General features: G+C 37.4%; 3 protein-coding genes across 3 annotated transcripts in view; all 3 read right to left on the bottom strand.

Moving 5' to 3' along the window:
- The window catches only part of LOC146473492 (contactin-associated protein-like 2), a 129,443-nt gene that overhangs the window by 35,776 nt on the left and 69,562 nt on the right, over positions 1-24,105 (bottom strand). The gene's annotated exons all lie outside the window — the stretch shown is intronic.
- The window catches only part of LOC146473494 (contactin-associated protein 1-like), a 131,524-nt gene that overhangs the window by 51,033 nt on the left and 56,386 nt on the right, over positions 1-24,105 (bottom strand). The window lies entirely within an intron of this gene.
- On the bottom strand, positions 18,125-19,923 carry LOC146473498 (neurexin-4-like). The gene is made up of 2 exons (XM_085118379.1): positions 19,788-19,923; positions 18,125-19,640 (listed from the first exon to the last, which is right to left on the bottom strand). Exons 1-2 carry the CDS (start codon positions 19,906-19,908, stop codon positions 18,991-18,993), a joined length of 771 nt encoding a protein of 256 aa, XP_084974505.1. The 5' UTR covers positions 19,909-19,923; the 3' UTR covers positions 18,125-18,990.

Below are 24,105 nucleotides of genomic sequence, written 5' to 3'. Positions count from 1 at the left end.
TTATGTGGTTGCGTAAAACGATCAGTGAAGCGCTCTTTATTCACCATCAAAAAACAGTCATAAAAGCGGATCAAAAGTCGTCCTTTTATCCCTCTATCAATGATATATTGTACCAAAAAATATCTAAAGAAAAGACAATGCCATTGCGACAATGTCCCTTTATCTGAAGCTACAAAAACAAACAAACAAACAAAAAGCGCGTATGTCGCATTTTAAAGTACATCCGGTCAGCAGTTTTGCTCCTCGCATTTCCGGTCTACGTACTTTTTTTCGTAAACAACGATTTCTTCGCTTCTCAACCATGCACTACGGAATGTACGGCTCGATTTAGCCAAAGGCTTTATTTCGAATCGTTGCAGAAATGCGTTTGCTTAGCTGTGATCTTGATGCATCTATTTAACTTCCTGGATGGATTGTATTGATGAATTATTTCGATACTCGACACACGACTGTGTTTGACCTGTTCGACTGTTCTTTATTCAAGTTAACGCATCATCATCTTTGGTCTAAAAGTAGATGTTCGGCGAGGCTACCTAGTTAGATATGTCCTTTCCGCTAGAGTCTGTGCAAGATTTTGTCAAGAAAGCGGAGCGAGCGAACTGAGGAGAGACACATCCTATACTACAAAAGCATCCTGAAGAAATTCTCAAAAGTTGCAAGGTAGGCTTTGTTTCAATTTATATTTCATCAAATTCGTTGGCCAAAACCTAATAAATCAAATGTAGATGACAGATAAGATGAATGAAAAAACCTCTAAAGCTGATATTGTCTATTTAAAGCCTGCTTGAGCCAAATACTTGAGCCCTCAACATTTCCAATTTTGCAAATTTTTTCAACTTGCCTCGGATGTCTTCAACACCCATGGCCAGAATATAGTTTTCCCCAAATAGATTTTATGATATTTATAAACGTCAATATCTGTGTAATCTCTGCTACTAAATTGGTTTATGCGGAAAGAGTACTTTAAGAGAAATTACGAATATGGTTGTTCTTGTTTTTCCTGCTTGTCAAAATGGCTGACAGGGAACATAGTAAGACGAACATTGTCTTCTTGATTATAAAACCCAAAATACTTTAACGGCAAATTTTATAAACTGGAAGGGTGCCTCTACCATCTGTATGAATTTCATTTGAATTGGTTCCCATGCACTCGAGAACCAGACTCGTTTATTTTTACTATTTGAGAGTGAATTTTTTGGTCAAAACATAGACCTCAGGCCGACGTGATCAAGTGCCGTTACCATGGCAACGACACACCTGCCGATCCAGATATGGTTGTTTTTGTTAATCCCTCCAAGTAACCTGCCTCCACACAAAAAATGAAGGGGGGTTAAAAATTTTCATTTCCAACTTTGCTTCACTTTCCTGGAGAATTGCTCTTAATAAGTTTTACGTTTGGGTATTAGTTTTCTTACATTTGGGGGTTAGTAATTCTTATGTTTTGGCGTTACATTTCTTATGTTTGGGGGTTAGTAATTCTTACGTTTAGGGGTTAATAATTTTTACGTTTAGGTATTAGTTTTCTTTCATTTGGGGGTTAGTAGTTCTTACGTTTTGGGGTTAGTAATTGTTTTGTTTGTCGGTTAGTAATTCTTCCATCTGAGGGTTAGACTTCTTATGTTTGGCGGTTAGTAATTCTCACGTTTTGGGGATAGATTTCTTACGTTTAATGGTTAGTAATTTTTACGTTTCGGGTTTAGATTTCTTACGTTTTGGGGTTAGTAATTGTTGAGTTTAGGGGTTAATAATTTTTACGTTTGGGTATTAGTTTTCTTACATTTGGGGGTTAGTAATTCTTACGTTTTGGCATTACATTTCTTATGTTTCGGGGTTACCAATTCTTACGTTTTGGGGTTAGATTTTTTACGTTTTGGGGTTAGTAATTCTTAGGTTTAGGGGTTAATAAATTTTAAGTTTGGGTATAAGTTTTCTTACATTTGGGGGTTAGTAATTCTTACGTTTGGGGGTTAGTAATTCTTTTGTTTCTCGGTTTGTAATTGTTCCATCTAAGGGTTCGATTTCTTACGTTTGGTGGTTAGTAATTCTCACGTTTAGGGGTTAGTAATTCTTGCATTTTGGAGATAGATTTCTTACGTTTAGGGGTTAATAATTTTTACGTTTTGCGGTTAGATTTCTTCCTTTATGGGGTTATTAATTCTTACGTTTTGGGGTTAAATTTCTTACGTTTGGGGGTTAGTATTTGTTATGTTTGGGGGTTAGTAATTCTTACGTTTTGGGGTTAGATTTCTTACTATTAGGGGTTAGAAATTCTTAGTTTGGGGATTAGAGTCCTTACGTTTGGGGGTTAGTAATTCTTACGTTTAGGGTTTAGTTTATTTTACGTTTACGGGCTAGTAATTCTTACGTTTAGTGGTTAGATATCTTACGTTTGAGGGTTAGTTTTCTTACGTTTGGGGGTTAGTATTTCTTACGTTTGGGAGTTACATTTTTTACATTTTAGGGTTAGCAATTCTTACGTTTGGGGGTTAGTAATTCTTACGTTTAGGGGTTAAATTTCTTACGTCTGGGGGTTAGTAGTTCTAACGTTTTAGGTTTAGATTTCTTACAATTAGAGCTTAGTAATTGTTACGTTTGGAGGTTAGATTTCTTTGGTTTGGGGTTAGTAATTCTCACGTTTAGGAGTTAAATTTCTTACGTTTCCGCGTTTGTAATTCTTACGTTTGGGGGTAAGTTTTCTTACGTGTGTAGGTTAGTAATTATTTTGTTTCAGGGTTAGTTTTCTTACGTTTTGGAGGTTAGTAATTCTTACGTTTGGCGGTTAGTAATTCTTACGTTTGGAGGTTAGATTTCTTACGTGTGGGGGTTAGAAATTCTTACGTTTAGGGGTTAAATTTCTTACGTTCGGGCGTTAGTAATTCTTACGTTTAAGGGTTAGTTTTCTTACGTTTTTAAGTTAGTAATTATTATCTTTCAGGGTTAGTCATTCTTACTTTGGAGGTTAGATTTTGTACGTTTGGGTGGATGTAATTCTTACATTTAGGATTTACATTTTTTTTACGTTTGGGGTTAGTAATTCTTACGTTTGGGGATTAGTTTTCTTACGTTTGGGGGTTAGTTTTCTTATGTTTGGGGGTTAGTAGTTCTTACGTTTGGGGGTTAGTTTTCCTACGTTTAGACGTTAGTAACTCTTACGTTTGGAAGTTAGATTTTTTTACGTTTGGGAGTTTCTAATTCTTACGTTTAAGGGTTAGATCTCTTACGTTTGGGGGTGATATTTCTTACATTTGGGGGTTAGTAATTCTTACGTTTTGGGGTTACAGTTCTTACGTTTTGCGGTTAGTAATTGATACATTAAAGGGTTAGTTTTTTTACGTTTACGGGTTAGTAATTCTTACGTTTAAGAGTTAGATTTCTTACGTTTGAGGGTTAGTAATTCTTACGTTTGTTGGTTAGATTTCTTACGTTTCGGGATTAGAAATTCTTACGTTTAGGGGTTAAATTTCTGACGTTTGGGCGTTAGTTATTCTTACGTTTGGGGGTTAGTTTTCTTGCGTTTGTAGGTTATTAATTATTATGTTTTAGGGTTAGTTTTCTTACGTTTGGGTGTTAGTAATTCTTACGTTTGGGGGTTAGATTTCTTAGGTGTTGGGGCTAGTAATCTTACGTTTAGGGGTTAATTTTTTTACATTTAGGGGTTAGTAATTCTTACGTTTGGGGGTTAGATTTCTTATGTTTGAGGGTTAGTAATTCTTACGTTTGAGGGTTAGTAACTCTTACGTTTGTGTGTTAGGTTTCTTATTTTTGGGGGTTACTTTTTTTTACGTTTTGGGGTTAGTAATTCTTATGTTTGGAGGTTAGATTTCTTACTTTTGGGGGTTAGTAATTCTAACGTTTAGGGGTTCGATTTCTTACGTTTGTGGGTTAGTAATTCTTACGTTTCGGGTTAGATTTTTTTACGTTTGAGAGTTAGTTAATTATTTTTAAATTTTGGGGGTTAGAGTTCTTACGTTTAGCGGTTAGTAATTTTTACGTTTGGGGGTTAGTTTTCTTACGTTGTGGGGTTAGTAATTCTTACGTCTAAGGGTTAGTAATTGATATGCTTGGGGTTAGTATCCCTTGCGTTTGGGGGTTAGTAATTTTTAAGTTTGGGGGTTAGATTTTTTACTTTTCGGGGTAAGTAATTCTTACGTTTGGGGGTTAGGAATTCTTCATTTTGGGGTTAAATTTCTTACGTTTGGAAGTTAGTTATTCTTACGTTTCGGGGCTTGATTTCTTACGTTTGGGGGTTACTTTTTTTACGTTTAGGGTTAGATTTCTTACGTTTAGGTGTTAGTAAATCTTACGTTTGGGGGTTAGTAAATCTTATGTTTGGGGGTTAGATTTCTTACGTTTGGGGTTAGTAAGTCTTACGTTTGGGGGTTAGTTTTCTTACGTTTGGGGGTTAGTAACTTTCGTTTGAAGGTTAGATTTCTTACATTTGGGGGTTAGTAGTTCTTACGTTTGGGGGTTAGTTTTCTTATGTTTGGGAGTTAGTAATACTTACGTTTGGGGGTTAGATTTCTTACGTTTGGATGTTAGTAATTCTTACGTTTTGGGATTAGATTTTTTACGTTTGGGGTTAGTAATTCTTACGTTTGGAGGTTAGATTTCTTACGTTTAGGGGTTAGTATTTCGTACGTTTGGGGGTTAATAATTCTTACGTTTAGGGGTTTGATTTCTTACGTCTTGGGGGTTGGTAATTCTTATGTTTGGGGGTTAGTAATTCTTACGTTTGCGGGTAAGTTTTCTTACGTTTGGTGGTTTGTAATTCTTTTATTTGTGGGTTAGTTTTCTTACGTTGGGTGGTTAGTAGTTCTTACGTTTAGGGTTAGATTTCTTACGTTTGGGGGGTTAGTAATTCTTACATTTTAGGGGTTAGATTTCTTACGTTTGGGGGTTAGTAGTTCTTATGTTTGGGGGTTAGTTTTCTTACGTTTGGGGAAGAGTAATTCCTACGTTTTGGGGTTAGATTTATTACGTTTTGGGGTTAGTACTTCTTACGTTTAGAAGTTATATTTCTTAAATTTTTGAGGGCTACTAATCATTACGTTTAGGGGTTAGTTTTCTTGCGTTTTGGGGTTAGTTGTTTTTTTTTTGGGGGGGGGGGGGGGTTTACATTTCTTACGTTTGGGTGATAGTAATTCTTCATTTGGGGGTTTGATTTCTTACGTTTGGGAGTTAGTATTTTTATCGTTTGGGGGGTTAGTACTTATTACGTCTCTGGGTTAGATTTCGTACCTTTCGGGGTTAGTAACTCTTACGTTTGGGGCCTAGATTTCTTACGTCTGGAGGTTAGTGTTTCTTACGTTTGGGGGCTAGATTTCTTACTTTTGGAGGTTAGTAACTGTTACGTTTGGGGGTTAGTAATTCTTAGGTTTGACTGTTTGATTTCTTACGTTTGGGGGTTAGTAATTCTTACGTTTGGGGGTTAGTAAGTCTTACATTTTGGGGTTAGATTTCTTACGTTTCGAGGTTAGTAACTCATTCCTTTGGGGGTTTGATTTCTAAGTTTTGGGGGTTAGTTATGCTTATGTTTGGGGGTTACCTTTCTTACGTTTGGGGGTTAGTAAATCTTACGTTTTGGGGTTTGATTTCTTACGTTTGGGGGTTAGTAATTCTTTCATTTTGGGGTTAGATTACTTACGTGTGAGGGTTAGGTATTCTTACGTTTTGGGGTTTGATTTTTTACGTTTGGGGGTTACTTTTTTACGTTTAGGGGTTAGTAATTCTTACGTTTGTGGATTAGATTTCTTACGTTTGGTTGTTAGTAATTCTTACGTTTGTTGGTTAGTTTTCTTACGTTTGGGAATTAGTAATTCTTACGTTTTGGGGTTAGATTTCTTACGTTTGGGGGTTAGTAGTTTTTACCTTTGCGGGTTAGATTTCATACGGGGGTTGGCAATTCCTACGTTTGGGGGTTAGTAATTTTTACGTTTAGGAATTCGATTTCTTACGTTTGGGGGTTAGTAATTTATACGTTTTGGGGTTAGATTTCTTACGTTTGGGGGATAATAGTTTTTACGATTGGTGGTTAGTTTCTTTTACGTTTGAAGGTTAGTAACTCTTACGGTTGGGGGTTAGTAATTTTTACGTTTCGGGATTAGATTTCTTACGTTTTGTGTTTAGTATTTCTTACGATTGGGGGTTATATTGCCTACGTTTTGGGTTATTAATTCCTACGTTTGGAGGTTAGATTTATTACGTTTCGGGGCTACTAATTCTTGCGTTTAGAAGTTATATTCTTAAGTTTTTGGGGGTTCCTAATTCTTACGTTTGGGGGTTAAATTTCCTACTGTTTGGGGGTTACCAATTCTTACTTTTAGGGGTTAGTTTTCTTACGTTTTCTGATTAGTTTTTTTTTTTTTTGGGGGGGGGGGGGGTGATACTAATTCTTACATTTAGTGGTTAGTAATTCTTACGTTTGGGGGTTTGATTTCTTACGTTTGGAGGTTAGTAACTCTTACGTTTTGGGGGTTTGATTTCTAATGTTTGGGGGTTAGTAATTCTTAGGTTTGAGGGTTTGATTTCTTACGTTTGGAGGTTAGTAACTCTTACGTTTTGGGGGTTTGATTTCTAATGTTTGGGGGTTAGTAATTCTTAGGTTTGAGGGTTTGATTTCTTACGTTTGGAGGTTAGTAACTCTTACGTTTTGGGGGTTTGATTTCTAATGTTTGGGGGTTAGTAATTCTTAGGTTTGAGGGTTTGATTTCTTACGTTTGGAGGTTAGTAACTCTTACGTTTTGGGGGTTTGATTTCTAATGTTTGGGGGTTAGTAATTCTTAGGTTTGAGGGTTTGATTTCTTACGTTTGGAGGTTAGTAACTCTTACGTCTGGAGTTTGATTTCTAATTTTTGGGGGTTAGCAATTCTTATGTTTGGGGGTTAGCTTTCTTACGTTTGGGGGTTAGTAAATCTTACGTTTTGGGGTTTGATTTCTTAATTTTGTGGGTTAGTATTTCTTACGTTTGGGGGTAAGTAATTCTTTCATTTTTGATTAAATTTCTTACGTTTGAGGGTTAAGTATTCTTACGTTTTGGGGTTTGATTTTTTACGTTTGGGGGTTTGTAATTCGTACGTTTGGGGGTTACTTTTTTACGTTTAGGGGTTAGTAATTCTTACGTTTGTTGGTTAGTTCTCTTACGTTTGGGAGTTAGTAATTCTTACGTTTCGGGGTTAGATTTCTTACGTTTGGGAATTAGTAATTCTTACGTTTGCGGGTTAGATTTCATACGTTTGGGGGTTACCAATTCTTACTTTTAAGGGTTAGTTTTCTTACGTTTTCTGGTTAGTTGTTCTTTTTTGGGGGGTTAGCTTTGTTACGTTTGGGTGATAGTAATTCTTACATTTGGTGGTTAGTAATTCTTACGTTTGGGGGTTTGATTTCTTACTTCTGGGGGTTAGTAATTCTTGCGTTTGGGGGTTAGATTTCTTACGTGTGGAGGTTAGTAACTGTTACGTTCGGAGGTTTGATTTCTAATGTTTGGGGGTTAGTAATTCTTAGGTTTGAGGGTTTGATTTGTTACGTTTGGGGGTTTGTAATTCTTACGTTTGGGGGTTAGATTTCTTACGTTTGGAGGTTAGTAACTCTTACGTTTGGGGGTTTGATTTCTAATTTTTGGGGGTTAGTAATTATTACGTTTGGGGGTTAGCCTTCTTACGTTTGGGGTTTAGTAATTCTTACGTTTGGGGGTTAGTTAATCTTACGTTTTGGGGTTTGATTTCTTACGTCCTAGGGTTAGTAGATCTTACATTTTGGGGTTAGATTTCTTACGTTTGGGGGTTAGGTATTCTTACTTTTTGGGGTTTGAATTTTTACGTTTGGGGGTTACTTTTTTACTTTTAGGGGTTAGTAATTCTTACGTTTGTGGATTAGATTTCTTACGTTTGGTTGTTAGTAATTGTTAGGTTTGTTGGTTAGTTTTCTTACGTTTGGGAGTTAGAAATTCTTACGTTTGTGGGTTAGACTTCTTACGTTTGGGGGTTAGTAATTCTTACGTGTGGGGGTAAGATTTCTTACTTTTTGAGGGTTAGTAATTCTTATGTTTTGGGGTTAGATTTCTTACGTTTGGGGGTTAGTAATTCTTACGTTTGGGGTTTTTTTTTCTTACGTTTTGGGGGTTGGTAATTCTTATGTTTGGGGGTTAGTAATTCTTTCGTTTGGGGGTTAGTTTTTTTACTTTTGGGGGTTAGTAGTTCTTACATTTGGAGTTAGATTTCTTCTGTTTGGGGGTTTAGTAATTTTTACATTTAGGGGTTAGATTTGTTACGTTTGGCGGTTAGTAGTTCTTACGTTTGGGGATAAGTTTTCTTGCGTTTGGGGAAGAGTAATTGTTACGTTTGGGGGTTAGATTTCTTACGTTTGGAGATCAGTAACCCTTACGTTTGGGGTTTGATTTCTAATTTTTGGGGGTTAGTAATTCTTATGTTTGGGGGTTAGCTTTGTTACGTTTGGGGGTTAGTAATTCTTACGTTTGGGGGTTAGTAAATCTTACGTTTTGGGGTTTGATTTCTTACGTTTGTGGGTTAGTATTTCTTACGTTTGGGGGTTAGGTATTCTTACGTTTTGGGGTTTGATTTTTTACGTTTGGGGGTTACTTTTTTACGTTTAGGGGTTAGTAATTCTTACGTTTGTTGGTTAGTTTTCTTACGTTTGGGAGTTAGTAATTCTTACGTTTCGGGGTTAAATTTCTTACGTTTGGGAATTAGTAATTCTTACGTTTGCGGGTTAGATTTCATACGTTTGGGGGTTACCAATTCTTACTTTTAGGGGTTAGTTTTCTTACGTTTTCTGGTTAGTTGTTCTTTTTTGGGGGGTTAGCTTTGTTACGTTTGGGTGATAGTAATTCTTACATTTGGTGGTTAGTGATTCTTACGTTTGGGGGTTTGATTTCTTACTTCTGGGGGTTAGTAATTCTTACGTTTGGGGGTTAGATTTCTTACGTGTGGAGGTTAGTAACTGTTACGTTCGGGGATTTGATTTCTAATGTTTGGGGGTTAGTAATTCTTAGGTTTGAGGGTTTGATTTGTTACGTTTGGGGGTTAGATTTCTTACGTTTGGAGGTTAGTAACTCTTACGTTTGGGGGTTTGATCTCTAATTTTTGGGGGTTAGTAATTATTACGTTTGGGGGTTAGCTTTCTTACGTTTGGGGGTTAGTAATTCTTACGTTTGGGGGTTAGTTAATGTTACGTTTTGGGGTTTGATTTCTTACGTCTGGGGGTTAGTAATTCTTACATTTTGGGGTTAGATTTCTTACGTTTCGGGGTAAAGTATTCTTACTTTTTGGGGTTTGAATTTTTACGTTTGGGGGTTTGGAATTCTTACGTTTGGGGGTTACTTTTTTACGTTTAGGGGTTAGTAATTCTTACGTTTGTGGATTAGATTTCTTACGTTTGGTTGTTAGTAATTCTTACGTTTGTTGGTTAGTTTTCTTACGTTTGGGAATTAGTAATTCTTACGTTTTGGGGTTAGATTTCTTACGTTTGGGGGTTAGTAGTTTTTACCTTTGCGGGTTAGATTTCATACGGGGGTTGGCAATTCCTACGTTTGGGGGTTAGTAATTTTTACGTTTAGGAATTCGATTTCTTACGTTTGGGGGTTAGTAATTTATACGTTTTGGGGTTAGATTTCTTACGTTTGGGGGATAATAGTTTTTACGATTGGTGGTTAGTTTCTTTTACGTTTGAAGGTTAGTAACTCTTACGGTTGGGGGTTAGTAATTTTTACGTTTCGGGATTAGATTTCTTACGTTTTGTGTTTAGTATTTCTTACGATTGGGGGTTATATTGCCTACGTTTTGGGTTATTAATTCCTACGTTCGGAGGTTAGATTTATTACGTTTCGGGGCTACTAATTCTTACGTTTAGAAGTTATATTCTTAAGTTTTTGGGGGTTCCTAATTCTTACGTTTGGGGGTTAAATTTCCTACTGTTTGGGGGTTACCAATTCTTACTTTTAGGGGTTAGTTTTCTTACGTTTTCTGATTAGTTTTTTTTTTTTTTTGGGGGGGGGGGGGGGGTGATACTAATTCTTACATTTAGTGGTTAGTAATTCTTACGTTTGGGGGTTTGATTTCTTACGTTTGGAGGTTAGTAACTCTTAAGTTTGGAGTTTGATTTCTAATTTTTGGGGGTTAGTAATTCTTATGTTTGGGGGTTAGCTTTCTTACGTTTGGGGGTTAGTAAATCTTACGTTTTGGGGTTTGATTTCTTAATTTTGTGGGTTAGTATTTCTTACGTTTGGGGGTAAGTAATTCTTTCATTTTTGATTAAATTTCTTACGTTTGAGGGTTAAGTATTCTTACGTTTTGGGGTTTGATTTTTTACGTTTGGGGGTTTGTAATTCGTACGTTTGGGGGTTACTTTTTTACGTTTAGGGGTTAGTAATTCTTACGTTTGTTGGTTAGTTCTCTTACGTTTGGGAGTTAGTAATTCTTACGTTTCGGGGTTAGATTTCTTACGTTTGGGAATTAGTAATTCTTACGTTTGCGGGTTAAATTTCATACGTTTGGGGGTTACCAATTCTTACTTTTAGGGGTTAGTTTTCTTACGTTTTCTGGTTAGTTGTTCTTTTTTGGGGGGTTAGCTTTCTTACGTTTGGGTGATAGTAATTCTTACATTTGGTGGTTAGTAATTCTTACGTTTGGGGGTTTGATTTCTTACTTCTGGGGGTTAGTAATTCTTACGTTTGGGGGTTAGATTTCTTACGTGTGGAGGTTAGTAACTGTTACGTTCGGAGGTTTGATTTCTAATGTTTGGGGGTTAGTAATTCTTAGGTTTGAGGGTTTGATTTGTTACGTTTGGGGGTTTGTAATTCTTACGTTTGGGGGTTAGATTTCTTACGTTTGGAGGTTAGTAACTCTTACGTTTGGGGGTTTGATTTCTAATTTTTGGGGGTTAGTAATTATTACGTTTGGGGGTTAGCCTTCTTACGTTTGGGGTTTAGTAATTCTTACGTTTGGGGGTTAGTTAATCTTACGTTTTGGGGTTTGATTTCTTACGTCCTAGGGTTAGTAGATCTTACATTTTGGGGTTAGATTTCTTACGTTTGGGGGTTAGGTATTCTTACTTTTTGGGGTTTGAATTTTTACGTTTGGGGGTTACTTTTTTACTTTAAGGGGTTAGTAATTCTTACGTTTGTGGATTAGATTTCTTACGTTTGGTTGTTAGTAATTGTTAGGTTTGTTGGTTAGTTTTCTTACGTTTGGGAGTTAGAAATTCTTACGTTTGTGGGTTAGACTTCTTACGTTTGGGGGTTAGTAATTCTTACGTGTGGGGGTAAGATTTCTTACTTTTTGAGGGTTAGTAATTCTTATGTTTTGGGGTTAGATTTCTTACGTTTGGGGGTTAGTAATTCTTACGTTTGGGGTTTTTTTTTCTTACGTTTTGGGGGTTGGTAATTCTTATGTTTGGGGGTTAGTAATTCTTTCGTTTGGAGGGTAAGTTTTCTTACGTTTGGTGGTTTGTAGTTCTTTTGTTTGGGGGTTAGTTTTTTTACTTTTGGGGGTTAGTAGTTCTTACATTTGGAGTTAGATTTCTTCCGTTTGGGGGTTTAGTAATTTTTACATTTAGGGGTTAGATTTGTTACGTTTGGCGGTTAGTAGTTCTTACGTTTGGGGATAAGTTTTCTTGCGTTTGGGGAAGAGTAATTGTTACGTTTGGGGGTTAGATTTCTTACGTTTGGAGATCAGTAACCCTTACGTTTGGGGTTTGATTTCTAATTTTTGGGGGTTAGTAATTCTTATGTTTGGGGGTTAGCTTTGTTACGTTTGGGGGTTAGTAATTCTTACGTTTGGGGGTTAGTAAATCTTACGTTTTGGGGTTTGATTTCTTACGTTCTTGGGTTAGTATTTCTTACGTTTGGGGGTTAGTAATTCTTTCATTTTTGGTTAAATTTCTTACGTTTGAGGGTTAGGTATTCTTACGTTTTGGGGTTTGATTTTTTACGTTTGGGGGTTACTTTTTTACGTTTAGGGGTTAGTAATTCTTACGTTTGTTGGTTAGTTTTCTTACGTTTGGGAGTTAGTAATTCTTACGTTTCGGGGTTAAATTTCTTACGTTTGGGAATTAGTAATTCTTACGTTTGCGGGTTAGATTTCATACGTTTGGGGGTTACCAATTCTTACTTTTAGGGGTTAGTTTTCTTACGTTTTCTGGTTAGTTGTTCTTTTTTGGGGGGTTAGCTTTGTTACGTTTGGGTGATAGTAATTCTTACATTTGGTGGTTAGTGATTCTTACGTTTGGGGGTTTGATTTCTTACTTCTGGGGGTTAGTAATTCTTACGTTTGGGGGTTAGATTTCTTACGTGTGGAGGTTAGTAACTGTTACGTTCGGGGATTTGATTTCTAATGTTTGGGGGTTAGTAATTCTTAGGTTTGAGGGTTTGATTTGTTACGTTTGGGGGTTAGATTTCTTACGTTTGGAGGTTAGTAACTCTTACGTTTGGGGGTTTGATCTCTAATTTTGGGGGGTTAGTAATTATTACGTTTGGGGGTTAGCTTTCTTACGTTTGGGGGTTAGTAATTCTTACGTTTGGGGGTTAGTTAATCTTACGTTTTGGGGTTTGATTTCTTACGTCTGGGGGTTAGTAATTCTTACATTTTGGGGTTAGATTTCTTACGTTTGGGGGTAAAGTATTCTTACTTTTTGGGGTTTGAATTTTTACGTTTGGGGGTTTGGAATTCTTACGTTTGGGGGTTACTTTTTTACGTTTAGGGGTTAGTAATTCTTACGTTTGTGGATTAGATTTCTTACGTTTGGTTGTTAGTAATTCTTACGTTTGTTGGTTAGTTTTCTTACGTTTGGGAGTTAGAAATTCTTACGTTTGTGGGTTAGACGTCTTACGTTTGGGGGTTAGTAATTCTTACGTGTGGGGGTAAGATTTCTTACTTTTTGAGGGTTAGGAATTCTTATGTTTTGGGGTTAGATTTCTTACGTTTGGGGGTTAGTAATTCTTACGTTCGGGGGTTTTTTTCTTACGTTTTGGGGATTGGTAATTCTTACGTTTGACGGTTAGTAATTCTTTCGTTTAGAGTGTAAGTTTTCTTACGTTTGGTGGTTTGTAATTCTTTTGTTTGGGGGTTAGTTTTTTTACTTTTGGGGGTTAGTAGTTCTTACATTTGGAGTTAGATTTCTTCCGTTTGGGGGGTTAGTAATTTTTACATTTAGGCGTTAGATTTGTTACGTTTGGGGGTTAGTAGTTCTTACGTTTGGGGAGAAGTTTTCTTGCGTTTGGGGAAGAGTAATTCTTACGTTTGCGGGTTAGATTTCTTACGTTTGGGGGTTGGCAATTCTTACGTTTGAGGGTTAGATTTTGTACGTTTGGGGGTTAGTAATTTATACGTTTGGGGGCTAGATTGTTTACGTTTGGGGGTTAGTAGTTTTTACGTTTGGGGTTTAGTTTCTTCACGTTCGAAGGTTAGTAATTCTTACGTTTGGGGGTAAGTAATTTTTACGTTTTGGGATTATATTTCTCACATTTGGGGGTTAGTAATTCTTACGAGTGGGGATTAGATTTTCTACGTTTTGGGGTTAGTATTTCCTACGTTTTCGGGGTTAGAGGGTAAGTTTTCTTACGTTTGGTGGTTTGTAATTCTTTTGTTTGGGGGTTAGTTTTTTTACTTTTGGGGGTTAGTAGTTCTTACATTTGGAGTTAGATTTCTTCCGTTTGGGGGTTTAGTAATTCTTCCGTTTGGGTGTTAGATTTCTTTTGTTTGGGGGTTTGTAATTCTTACGTTTGGGGTTAGATTTTTTACGTTTGGGGGTTAGTTATTCTTACGTTTGCGGGTTAGATTTCTTACGTTTGGGGGTTGGCAATTCTTACGTTTGAGGGTTAGATTTTGTACGTTTGGGGGTTAGTAATTTATACGTTTGGGGGCTAGATTGTTTACGTTTGGGGGTTAGTAGTTTTTACGTTTGGGGTTTAGTTTGTTCACGTTCGAAGGTTAGTAATTCTTACGTTTGGGGGTAAGTAATTTTTACGTTTCGGGATTATATTTCTCACATTTGGGGGTTAGTAATTCTTACGAGTGGGGATTAGATTTTCTACGTTTTGGGGTTAGTATTTCCTACGTTTTCGGGGTTAGATTTATTTCGTTTCGGGGTAAGTAATTCTTACGTTTAGAAGTCACATTTTTTAATTTTTTGGGTTTACTAATTCTTACGTTTGGTGGTTAGATTTCCTACGTTTGGGGTTACCAATTCTTACGTTTAGGGGTTAGATTGTTTACGTTTGGGGTTTAGTAGTTCTTACTTTTGACCGTTAGTTTTCTTACGTTTTGGGGTTAGTTGTTCTTTTTTGGGGGGTTAGATCTCTTACGTTTGGGTGACTGCAATTCTTACGTTTGGTGGTTAGTAATTCTTACATTTGTGGGTTTGATTTCTTACGTTTGGGGGTTACCAATTCTTACTTTTAGGGGTTAGTTTTCTTACGTTTTCTGGTTAGTTGTTCTTTTTTGGGGGGTTAGCTTTGTTACGTTTGGGTGATAGTAATTCTTACATTTGGTGGTTAGTGATTCTTACGTTTGGGGGTTTGATTTCTTACTTCTGGGGGTTAGTAATTCTTACGTTTGGGGGTTAGATTTCTTACGTGTGGAGGTTAGTAACTGTTACGTTCGGGGATTTGATTTCTAATGTTTGGGGGTTAGTAATTCTTAGGTTTGAGGGTTTGATTTGTTACGTTTGGGGGTTAGATTTCTTACGTTTGGAGGTTAGTAACTCTTACGTTTGGGGGTTTGATCTCTAATTTTGGGGGGTTAGTAATTATTACGTTTGGGGGTTAGCTTTCTTACGTTTGGGGGTTAGTAATTCTTACGTTTGGGGGTTAGTTAATCTTACGTTTTGGGGTTTGATTTCTTACGTCTGGGGGTTAGTAATTCTTACATTTTGGGGTTAGATTTCTTACGTTTGGGGGTAAAGTATTCTTACTTTTTGGGGTTTGAATTTTTACGTTTGGGGGTTTGGAATTCTTACGTTTGGGGGTTACTTTTTTACGTTTAGGGGTTAGTAATTCTTACGTTTGTGGATTAGATTTCTTACGTTTGGTTGTTAGTAATTCTTACGTTTGTTGGTTAGTTTTCTTACGTTTGGGAGTTAGAAATTCTTACGTTTGTGGGTTAGACGTCTTACGTTTGGGGGTTAGTAATTCTTACGTGTGGGGGTAAGATTTCTTACTTTTTGAGGGTTAGGAATTCTTATGTTTTGGGGTTAGATTTCTTACGTTTGGGGGTTAGTAATTCTTACGTTCGGGGGTTTTTTTCTTACGTTTTGGGGATTGGTAATTCTTACGTTTGACGGTTAGTAATTCTTTCGTTTAGAGTGTAAGTTTTCTTACGTTTGGTGGTTTGTAATTCTTTTGTTTGGGGGTTAGTTTTTTTACTTTTGGGGGTTAGTAGTTCTTACATTTGGAGTTAGATTTCTTCCGTTTGGGGGGTTAGTAATTTTTACATTTAGGCGTTAGATTTGTTACGTTTGGGGGTTAGTAGTTCTTACGTTTGGGGAGAAGTTTTCTTGCGTTTGGGGAAGAGTAATTCTTACGTTTGCGGGTTAGATTTCTTACGTTTGGGGGTTGGCAATTCTTACGTTTGAGGGTTAGATTTTGTACGTTTGGGGGTTAGTAATTTATACGTTTGGGGGCTAGATTGTTTACGTTTGGGGGTTAGTAGTTTTTACGTTTGGGGTTTAGTTTCTTCACGTTCGAAGGTTAGTAATTCTTACGTTTGGGGGTAAGTAATTTTTACGTTTTGGGATTATATTTCTCACATTTGGGGGTTAGTAATTCTTACGAGTGGGGATTAGATTTTCTACGTTTTGGGGTTAGTATTTCCTACGTTTTCGGGGTTAGAGGGTAAGTTTTCTTACGTTTGGTGGTTTGTAATTCTTTTGTTTGGGGGTTAGTTTTTTTACTTTTGGGGGTTAGTAGTTCTTACATTTGGAGTTAGATTTCTTCCGTTTGGGGGTTTAGTAATTCTTCCGTTTGGGTGTTAGATTTCTTTTGTTTGGGGGTTTGTAATTCTTACGTTTGGGGTTAGATTTTTTACGTTTGGGGGTTAGTTATTCTTACGTTTGCGGGTTAGATTTCTTACGTTTGGGGGTTGGCAATTCTTACGTTTGAGGGTTAGATTTTGTACGTTTGGGGGTTAGTAATTTATACGTTTGGGGGCTAGATTGTTTACGTTTGGGGGTTAGTAGTTTTTACGTTTGGGGTTTAGTTTGTTCACGTTCGAAGGTTAGTAATTCTTACGTTTGGGGGTAAGTAATTTTTACGTTTCGGGATTATATTTCTCACATTTGGGGGTTAGTAATTCTTACGAGTGGGGATTAGATTTTCTACGTTTTGGGGTTAGTATTTCCTACGTTTTCGGGGTTAGATTTATTTCGTTTCGGGGTAAGTAATTCTTACGTTTAGAAGTCACATTTTTTAATTTTTTGGGTTTACTAATTCTTACGTTTGGTGGTTAGATTTCCTACGTTTGGGGTTACCAATTCTTACGTTTAGGGGTTAGATTGTTTACGTTTGGGGTTTAGTAGTTCTTACTTTTGACCGTTAGTTTTCTTACGTTTTGGGGTTAGTTGTTCTTTTTTGGGGGGTTAGATCTCTTACGTTTGGGTGACTGCAATTCTTACGTTTGGTGGTTAGTAATTCTTACATTTGTGGGTTTGATTTCTTACGTTTGGGAGTTAGTATTTTTATCGTTTGGGGGTTAGTACTTCTTACGTCTCTGGGTTAGATTTCGTACGTTTGGGGGTTAGTAATTCTTACGTTTAGGGGTTAGATTTCTTACGTTTCGAGGTTGGTAACTCTTACGTTTGGAATTTTGATTTTTAATGTTTGGGGGTTAGTAGTTCTTAGGTTTGGGCGTTTGATTTCTAATTTTTGGGGGTTAGTAATTCTTTCGTTAGGGGGTTAGATTTCTTACGTTTGGGGGTTAGTAATTCTTACGTTTGGGGGTTTGATTTTTTACGTTTGGGGGTAAGTAATTCTTACGTTTGGGGGTTAGTAATTCTTACATTTTGGGGTTAGATTTCTTACGTTTGGGGTTAGGTATTCTTACGTTTTAGGGTTTGATTTCTTACGTTTGGGGGTTATTTTTTACGTTGAAGGGTTAGTATTTCTTACGTTTGTGGATTAGATTGCTTACGTTTGGTTGTTAGTAATTCTTACGTTTGTTTGTTAGTTTTCTTACGTTTGGGAGTTAGTAATTCTTACGTTTGGGGGTTAGACTTCTTACGTTTTCGTGTTAGTAATTCTTACGTTTGGGGGTTAGATTTCTTCCTTTGGGGGTTAGTAATTCTTACGTTTGGGGGTTAGTAATTCTTAAGTTTGAGGGTAAGATTTCTTACGTTTGGGTGTTAGTAATTCTTTCGTTTGGAGGTTAGTTTTCTTACCTTCAGGGGTTAGTAAATCTTACCTTGGGGAGTTAGATTTCTTACGTTTAGAGATTAGTTTTCTCACCTTTCGGGGTTAGTAAATTTTACCTTCGGGGGTTTGTAATTCTTAGTGCTGTCGAATTGTGAAGTTTTGTTAACTGCTGGCCAGACCTGGCCCCAGAACTTCTTTTAAGTAAACCCGCTGACCACGGACAGTTCTGGTCCGCATTGGTTATGTTTTAATCCCACGAGCGATTTTAAGAACTTGTTTATCCACTTCTCGCCTTACGGAGTTCTTTTAAGTGTTTTCGTTTTCCTTGGCCGTATTTCGTTTTAGTATATTGTAATTGTACTGTTCTCCTTTCGATTGAAGAATGGTTCCCTTCATCGTTGACAAATCAAAGTTATCACTGTCATTGAGAATTAAAGCTATTTCTTCATAAATGTTCAAAATAAAGTGCGAGAACGAAACACCACTAAACACTTAAAATAACTTTAATTGATTACTATTAGGGATCACTCCACCTCCAAGACTATTTTAGAATTATCTAAAAACCATCATGCGTGATCAGTACGTAGAAAATAGTGCCGAAAAGAGATCAGCTTAGACAACGAAGTTGTCAACATTATAACGGTCGTCATCATCGTTATTTATACACTAAATCCTATCATTACATCAAATGATCTTCCTAGGAGCCGTGCAAAAAAAAAAAAATTAAATAAACTTAGATGAAACAACTTTAATTGATGCGATCTAACTTTCGGTCTCACCGTCGATGTAACGCGGCATACATTCACAATTACTTTCATTTTCTTGTGGTCACGTGTTGGCAACTTTTTCTCGCCATTCACAGACCCGTCGCCAGTCGCTCCTTATGATCGTAGTGGTTTATGGGAAGTCCAAACTCCGTATTCGGCGCAGTCAATTAAATTCCAAGCCTACAAGATTAACTCCTATAGCTATACATATATCCTCGAAATTTCTTAGGTACTGATTTTCAAATAGGGGCTGGGAACCACCATTCACGGGGTTAACCCCTCCCTCTCGAGGGGAGGGGGGAGGCTAAATTAATTAACAATTTTCGACAAAAATCGACCGTAGGGGCCTTATATATTTTTCAAAAAAACTAGGACATTTTAATCCAAACAAGAGCAAGGTTGATTTCCCTGACAAGGAAATATATTTTTCCAACATTTCGAAAGCCATTGGAAAAATACATTTCCCTGACCGTGAAATCAGCCTTCCTCTTTTTTTGGATTATTTCTTTAATTCTACAATTCAGTTTTTGCTGATTAGATCCAGTTTACTACAGGATCCCGTCAGTATTTTTATTTTTTCGTGGTGGTTCTTCCAAACACAGCTAATAGTTTTTAGCTGAGGTAGGGCCCAGCGATTGACAACTGAATTTGAGCGGATGGTCTAAAATGATTTTTCTATGTGTTTTTTTTTTTTTAATTTTGTATCATTTTCATTGTTGTCTACCTAGACAGCTCTCTAGCGTAACCACTGTGATCAAACTTCAAAAACAATTCCTACGTAGTTCTTATCTTTATCAACAATAAACAAAATGGAACATTGGGCACTTCTTAAAAGTGCTGAGCAAAGCAGTCAATCAATGTTGCCGTTTATGCTGTGCCATAGCATCTTAATTTTCCAAGTGTGTGGTAACCTTGCTCGAAGCTACTGCCAGTATCCCCAAACCTGAGCTGTTTAACTGGAAGATGCACCTTGTCAGTAAGGAGACCGCTGTCTTCCCGCCAAACACCGTCATTTGCATCACAGTTACAACCGTTAATAGAACCTGCACTTAGACGTGCGCATGTGTTGTTCATCCCGCATGCGCACTTGCCACTGCCAGGTGATGCTCCGCCCCAATACGTCATCTTAGTAGAATCACGTGACACCCACCATCCGCTTGCAGTCTTTTTTTCATTCGTAAACAAAACTGATGAAATGCACTCATACTTGATAAACTGTTCACAATGTGAAGAGACTGTCGTGAGACTCGCCAGCTGGGAAAGACTCGCTCCTGTGTAATGAATGTCACGTGAGTAACTCCCTGCGTCTTCATATCCATCCACCAAAGCTCTGTTTTCACTGTCGTGACTGATGACTGTCACGCCAACTCCATTTTTGTGGGTAAGGTCGCAATAGACTGTAAATGGCTCCAGTCCTCCCTCGCCATCTGGATCAATCGCGTAATTGCCTTGTTTTACAGTAGAATCGAGATTCTTCAATTCGCTGCAGGACTTTGGTGCAAACATCGTGTTGGTGTCTGTCAGAGTAATGAATTTATTATTTTTGCCATGAAAATCGTTGACATATACAGTATTACTCAAAAGGTTATTTCAACATTATAACTGTAACTGTTGTTAAATTAATTATTTTAAATTCCAAAACTTTGCTTTTCCTTGCTATTTACCTGGATATCGGGCCATTCCCATGTAGCGAGCAGGCGCTTCCATGTAGCAGGCCGGACAGGTTTCTCTCGAGTGAGAGTTCAAATCACACAGATTCGTGTTCAGCCAGAAATTCAGGCTCATGCAACTTGTATCATCGACACATGAATCAAGACAGTCGGAATAATGAGTTGTGAAGCTGAAGCTGTAGTTCTTGTAAAAGAGAGCGAATCCTTGCTGTGATCTTTCTCCTCGACATGATTCACTTCTGGCTTGTTTGGCTTGAAACAGAAAGAGGTAACAAACGAGGACGAGATGGGAACGATTCATTTTTCCATGTTCTTGTCTCGCTAGACTATTCTTGTAAGCGCTAAATTACAAGTTTAAGTTGACTGGATGTCTCCGGTAATGTTTGCTTTATCCAGTCAAATATTTGCTAAACACCCTTATTAAGACAAAAATAAATATTCCCCCAGTCCCATCAAGTTATCAGAGCTTAACGAGGGCAGTGAGCTGGATTATCATACACATCCGTTTAGTTACGTCTCGTCTCACCAAGCGGGTTCCATTGGTATCAAGAAAAGTATGTGCATGGGAGAGAGCACAAACAGCGTTTTAGCATTTGCCCAAATTAAAAATTTCCTCTTTGCTTATTTGTGAAATAATTATTGATACAGCAAATTTGTTTAGTGCGTGGCAGGTGTTTGCTCCTAAGTATATTTATTTTCTTCCTCCGTCAAAGGAAGGGAATGCGACATGAGACATCTTCTTTGACCGGCCATCGCGCCTTTTATTATAATTCTTAGAACACACACTTTAGTCACTTTCGAAGGCGACATTTAAAGGGCTAAAACCTTAAACCTTAATACAGACTAAATCGACGAGCGCCTCTCATAAGAAAAATCGCCTGGTTGGGTTTTACTTCAGTTGGCGTATGATTCGATCTAACATTTCGAGAAAAGAAAGCAATTCATTAGGGTTTGTTTAATCTTCTCCGACCAACATGTACTCTAAATGCCATTTAAATTTTGCATTGCATTATTTACTCTAGATCTTTTGACAATGAAAAATGTTTTCTAACAATTCTGCATGATTTTCGCGAAATCTAGGATGTATGAAAATGACATTCTGTCGGTATCAATAAGCTAATAAGATTTTCTGAAACGAACTGCGTCTTATTTGAGGATTATCCGGAAAAATCGAATTTGTTAATGATTTCTTTCGTCAGTATAATCTGATAACATTGTAATCAGTTTTTTCAGCACTGAGGCATCAGTGTTTGCGTTTATCGTTTGGTTATTTGACCTTAAAACTACCTTGTTAAAAGCAAAAACGAAAAGTTTCGACAGCAGTTAGACGTCTTAGACGGCATCTTTTTTGTTTCCGTGATCTAACTTGTACTGTAGCTCCAAAAAATACAAACGTTTTTCTGCCACCTGAACCAGTATTAGGGTACATTGTTGATCTAAATTTTAATGAAAATTTATAGATTATTATGTTTTGCTTTGTGCTTTTTGACTTGCTCGTGTAATAGATGGCAGTTCTAGAAAGTGCGACATACCTACACTGTATATTTTAACTTGACGTCTTTATTTCAGAGTTTAAGTTTACATTAATGTGATAAAAAAATTGATTCAAATTTTTCACATAACCGAGACTTGAGTGATTCCTGTCATCTGTATGTTTGCCTCCTAAGGAGGAAGGGGGACGGGTCATTTTATTTTTAAGGAGTGGCAAGGGTTTTTTTTTTTTTGACAATTCTCGTCTCTTAAAGCTTGCGCAATGGTATGACATTTTCTACTAGTCTGCAAGATATCTATTTGCTCTAGTTACGCCGAGCACTTTTCTTCCGCTAAAAATCGAAGCTTTGCAAGAATTTTGCGGTTTTTTGCCCACCCCTCTCAAAAAACATTTTCTGTCCCTAGTTACAAACTGCTCTGACGATCTGTTCAGCCATTTTTGTTTTTGAAAAAGCTCGAAATTAACCATTTTGAGCTAAGTTGTTGGAATTTTTTCAGTCTCTCTGGCCTACAAGTAATTCTGGTTGAGTTTCTTCGAAAGTGACATAAAACATTCGTGTTCACACCAGGACCATATTCTATAAACCCTCCTAAGTTAAGATGCATCAAAGTATCGTTTCTTAACAATAGACCATTGTAAGTTTTTTGTTAAAAAACGATACTTTGGATACATCTTAACTTAGTCTTTCCCGTCACACCTTGTTGTCTCTGCTTTTCATATTAAGGTGTCCTAATAGGTTTGTCTTCATTATGAGCTGGCCGCATTAGAGCGCAAAAGCAAGAGTACTTGTGGATAGTTAACTTTCAGACTAGCTCCCAGTATAACTTGATATTTAGACTGTTCACAGTCCACTGTTTCCCCGTGGGATTTTCGAGAGTCGCACGTTTCGATCGGACTGTTGCCATCTTGGTTGGTAACGGCGAACGCAACCTGTTGAATGACTACCAAGGGGGCTCCTACTCAGGGCGCATTGTGTGTGTGTGTGGGGGGGGGGGGGGGAGGGGGGGAGGGCAAAAAAAAAGGAGTTTGTGATAATCCTAAATTTACGTGAAGTGTTGCCTTTTGTCGTCTTAAACTAATCAGAGTGTTTAACTGCAATGATATTGGACATAGCACAACAATTATCGTCTACAAAGCGGTTCTAAAGTTATTTATTCGTTGGCCGGAAAAACCGCATTGTGCAGATGGAAGAAAGCTAATCCTGTACAAGCGCTACAAGGATAATTTGAAGCAGAGTCTCCAAATGATTGCTACCTGTACCCAACAACAAAATGGTAAAAGAGTGACAACTCCGTTTACTGTTACAAAGGAAAACGACTAAGGAAGTTCTCTGATTTGCTGACACATATGGTCTTATGCCAGGGTCCCTTGTACTTGCGAAGAATTATAAATGAGCCCGACGCGGCTTTCACGCAGATGTCCATTAGCAGGAGTGTCCAAGTAACCATACTGCGTTCAGTGAAACAGCGTTTTCACAATTTGGGATATTTTTAGATTTCTCATTAAACTCACAATGAATTGCAAACTTTCTCAGAGTGCTCTGAAGACATTTCAAGCGGTAATTTTGTGTAAAGTAATAGCTCGGCTGAGTTTTGTAGTGCAAATGTGGATGGATCACAAGGGCTGAAAGGAACGAGATGGTTTTCTAAAAAAGGGGTCTAAATAGTCTGGTCTAAAGACACACATCTCTTGTACACTTCCATGCACCTTACCGTGGATATAAGATCATTTTAAAAGTAGCAATATAAGATCCATCAGTCATACCATCACTGTCCTTATATAAGGTAATGCCGATGTCAATAGCGCTGTGCACTATTACTAAAAATAGATTTTGTCACATGAGATCCCATGAGACCCCCCGCACAGACTCAGACAAACATTGGGATGTGATAAAGAAAAATGTATGAGCGAGTAATGCCGTAGCAATACCAAAAAGCGAAAAACTTGGTGAAATCGCGCAGTTAGCGTCCAAGACGGACCGAAATGGTAACCACCAAACACTGCTGTTGGGGTGAATGCAATACAGATGTGAGGTATCTTGACAAGTGGCCGAAATCCCTCAAAAAGGTTGAACAACCACGGAAGAAAGTATTTCCATTTCCGAAACCAACACAAGGTATCGCAAAGTGCAAGCGTTAACAAGCTGCTTGTTTGTGGTATTTGTTTACGGAGAAAAACATATCCAGTGTAAAAAGGAAAGGAGATAGGCCTGCGCGACTCCCACTCGCGTGTTTTAGCCATGTTCAGTTATGGTTTTGCTATAACGACGTGACTCTTGTATGAGCGGCGCTCCCTGTAAATTTCCTTTTAGCGCTGTATTTTCTTCTTATTAAATGGCATTTATGATTTGGAGGATTTGCGCGATAGTAAGTGAACAAAGCCACGTGCTTAAATGTCGCATGTTTTGTATTTTTATCTCAAAGGTCATGTCTGGGTTTTGTGTACTATCTAATTGACCTCTTGCTGTTTTTTGTGTAGCGACTGTCGTTCTTATGCCGTATGTGACATTTGGTTCAAATCCTATCCTTAAAAAGATAAGAAGAGAGGCTATACTGCCGCAAGACACTTATTTCAGTGTGTTTTGCGGGAGCATAACCTCTCTTTTTATCTTTGTAAGGATAGGATTTGAACCGTGTTATAATCATTATCTTGCAGCTTTTGCATTGCCGGGCCCGGCTATTTGCTTTTGTGGTAAGATGTTGTGTTACTCATCACAGTTATTTTTCTCTTGATCCTTTCTTTAGCATTGTAGCTTCTTTAAAAGCTCTACAATGCGTTAAATTGATTTTGTTATCGCTCCGCTCCGCTATGTAACTGTGA

Source organism: Pavona decussata, unplaced genomic scaffold, assembly GCF_977016875.1.
Source record: "Pavona decussata unplaced genomic scaffold, jaPavDecu1.1 SCAFFOLD_93, whole genome shotgun sequence".
Lineage (NCBI taxonomy): Eukaryota > Metazoa > Cnidaria > Anthozoa > Scleractinia > Agariciidae > Pavona > Pavona decussata.
The sequence above is the reverse complement of the archived record's forward strand: the minus strand, read 5'-3'. Positions and strand labels throughout refer to the sequence as shown.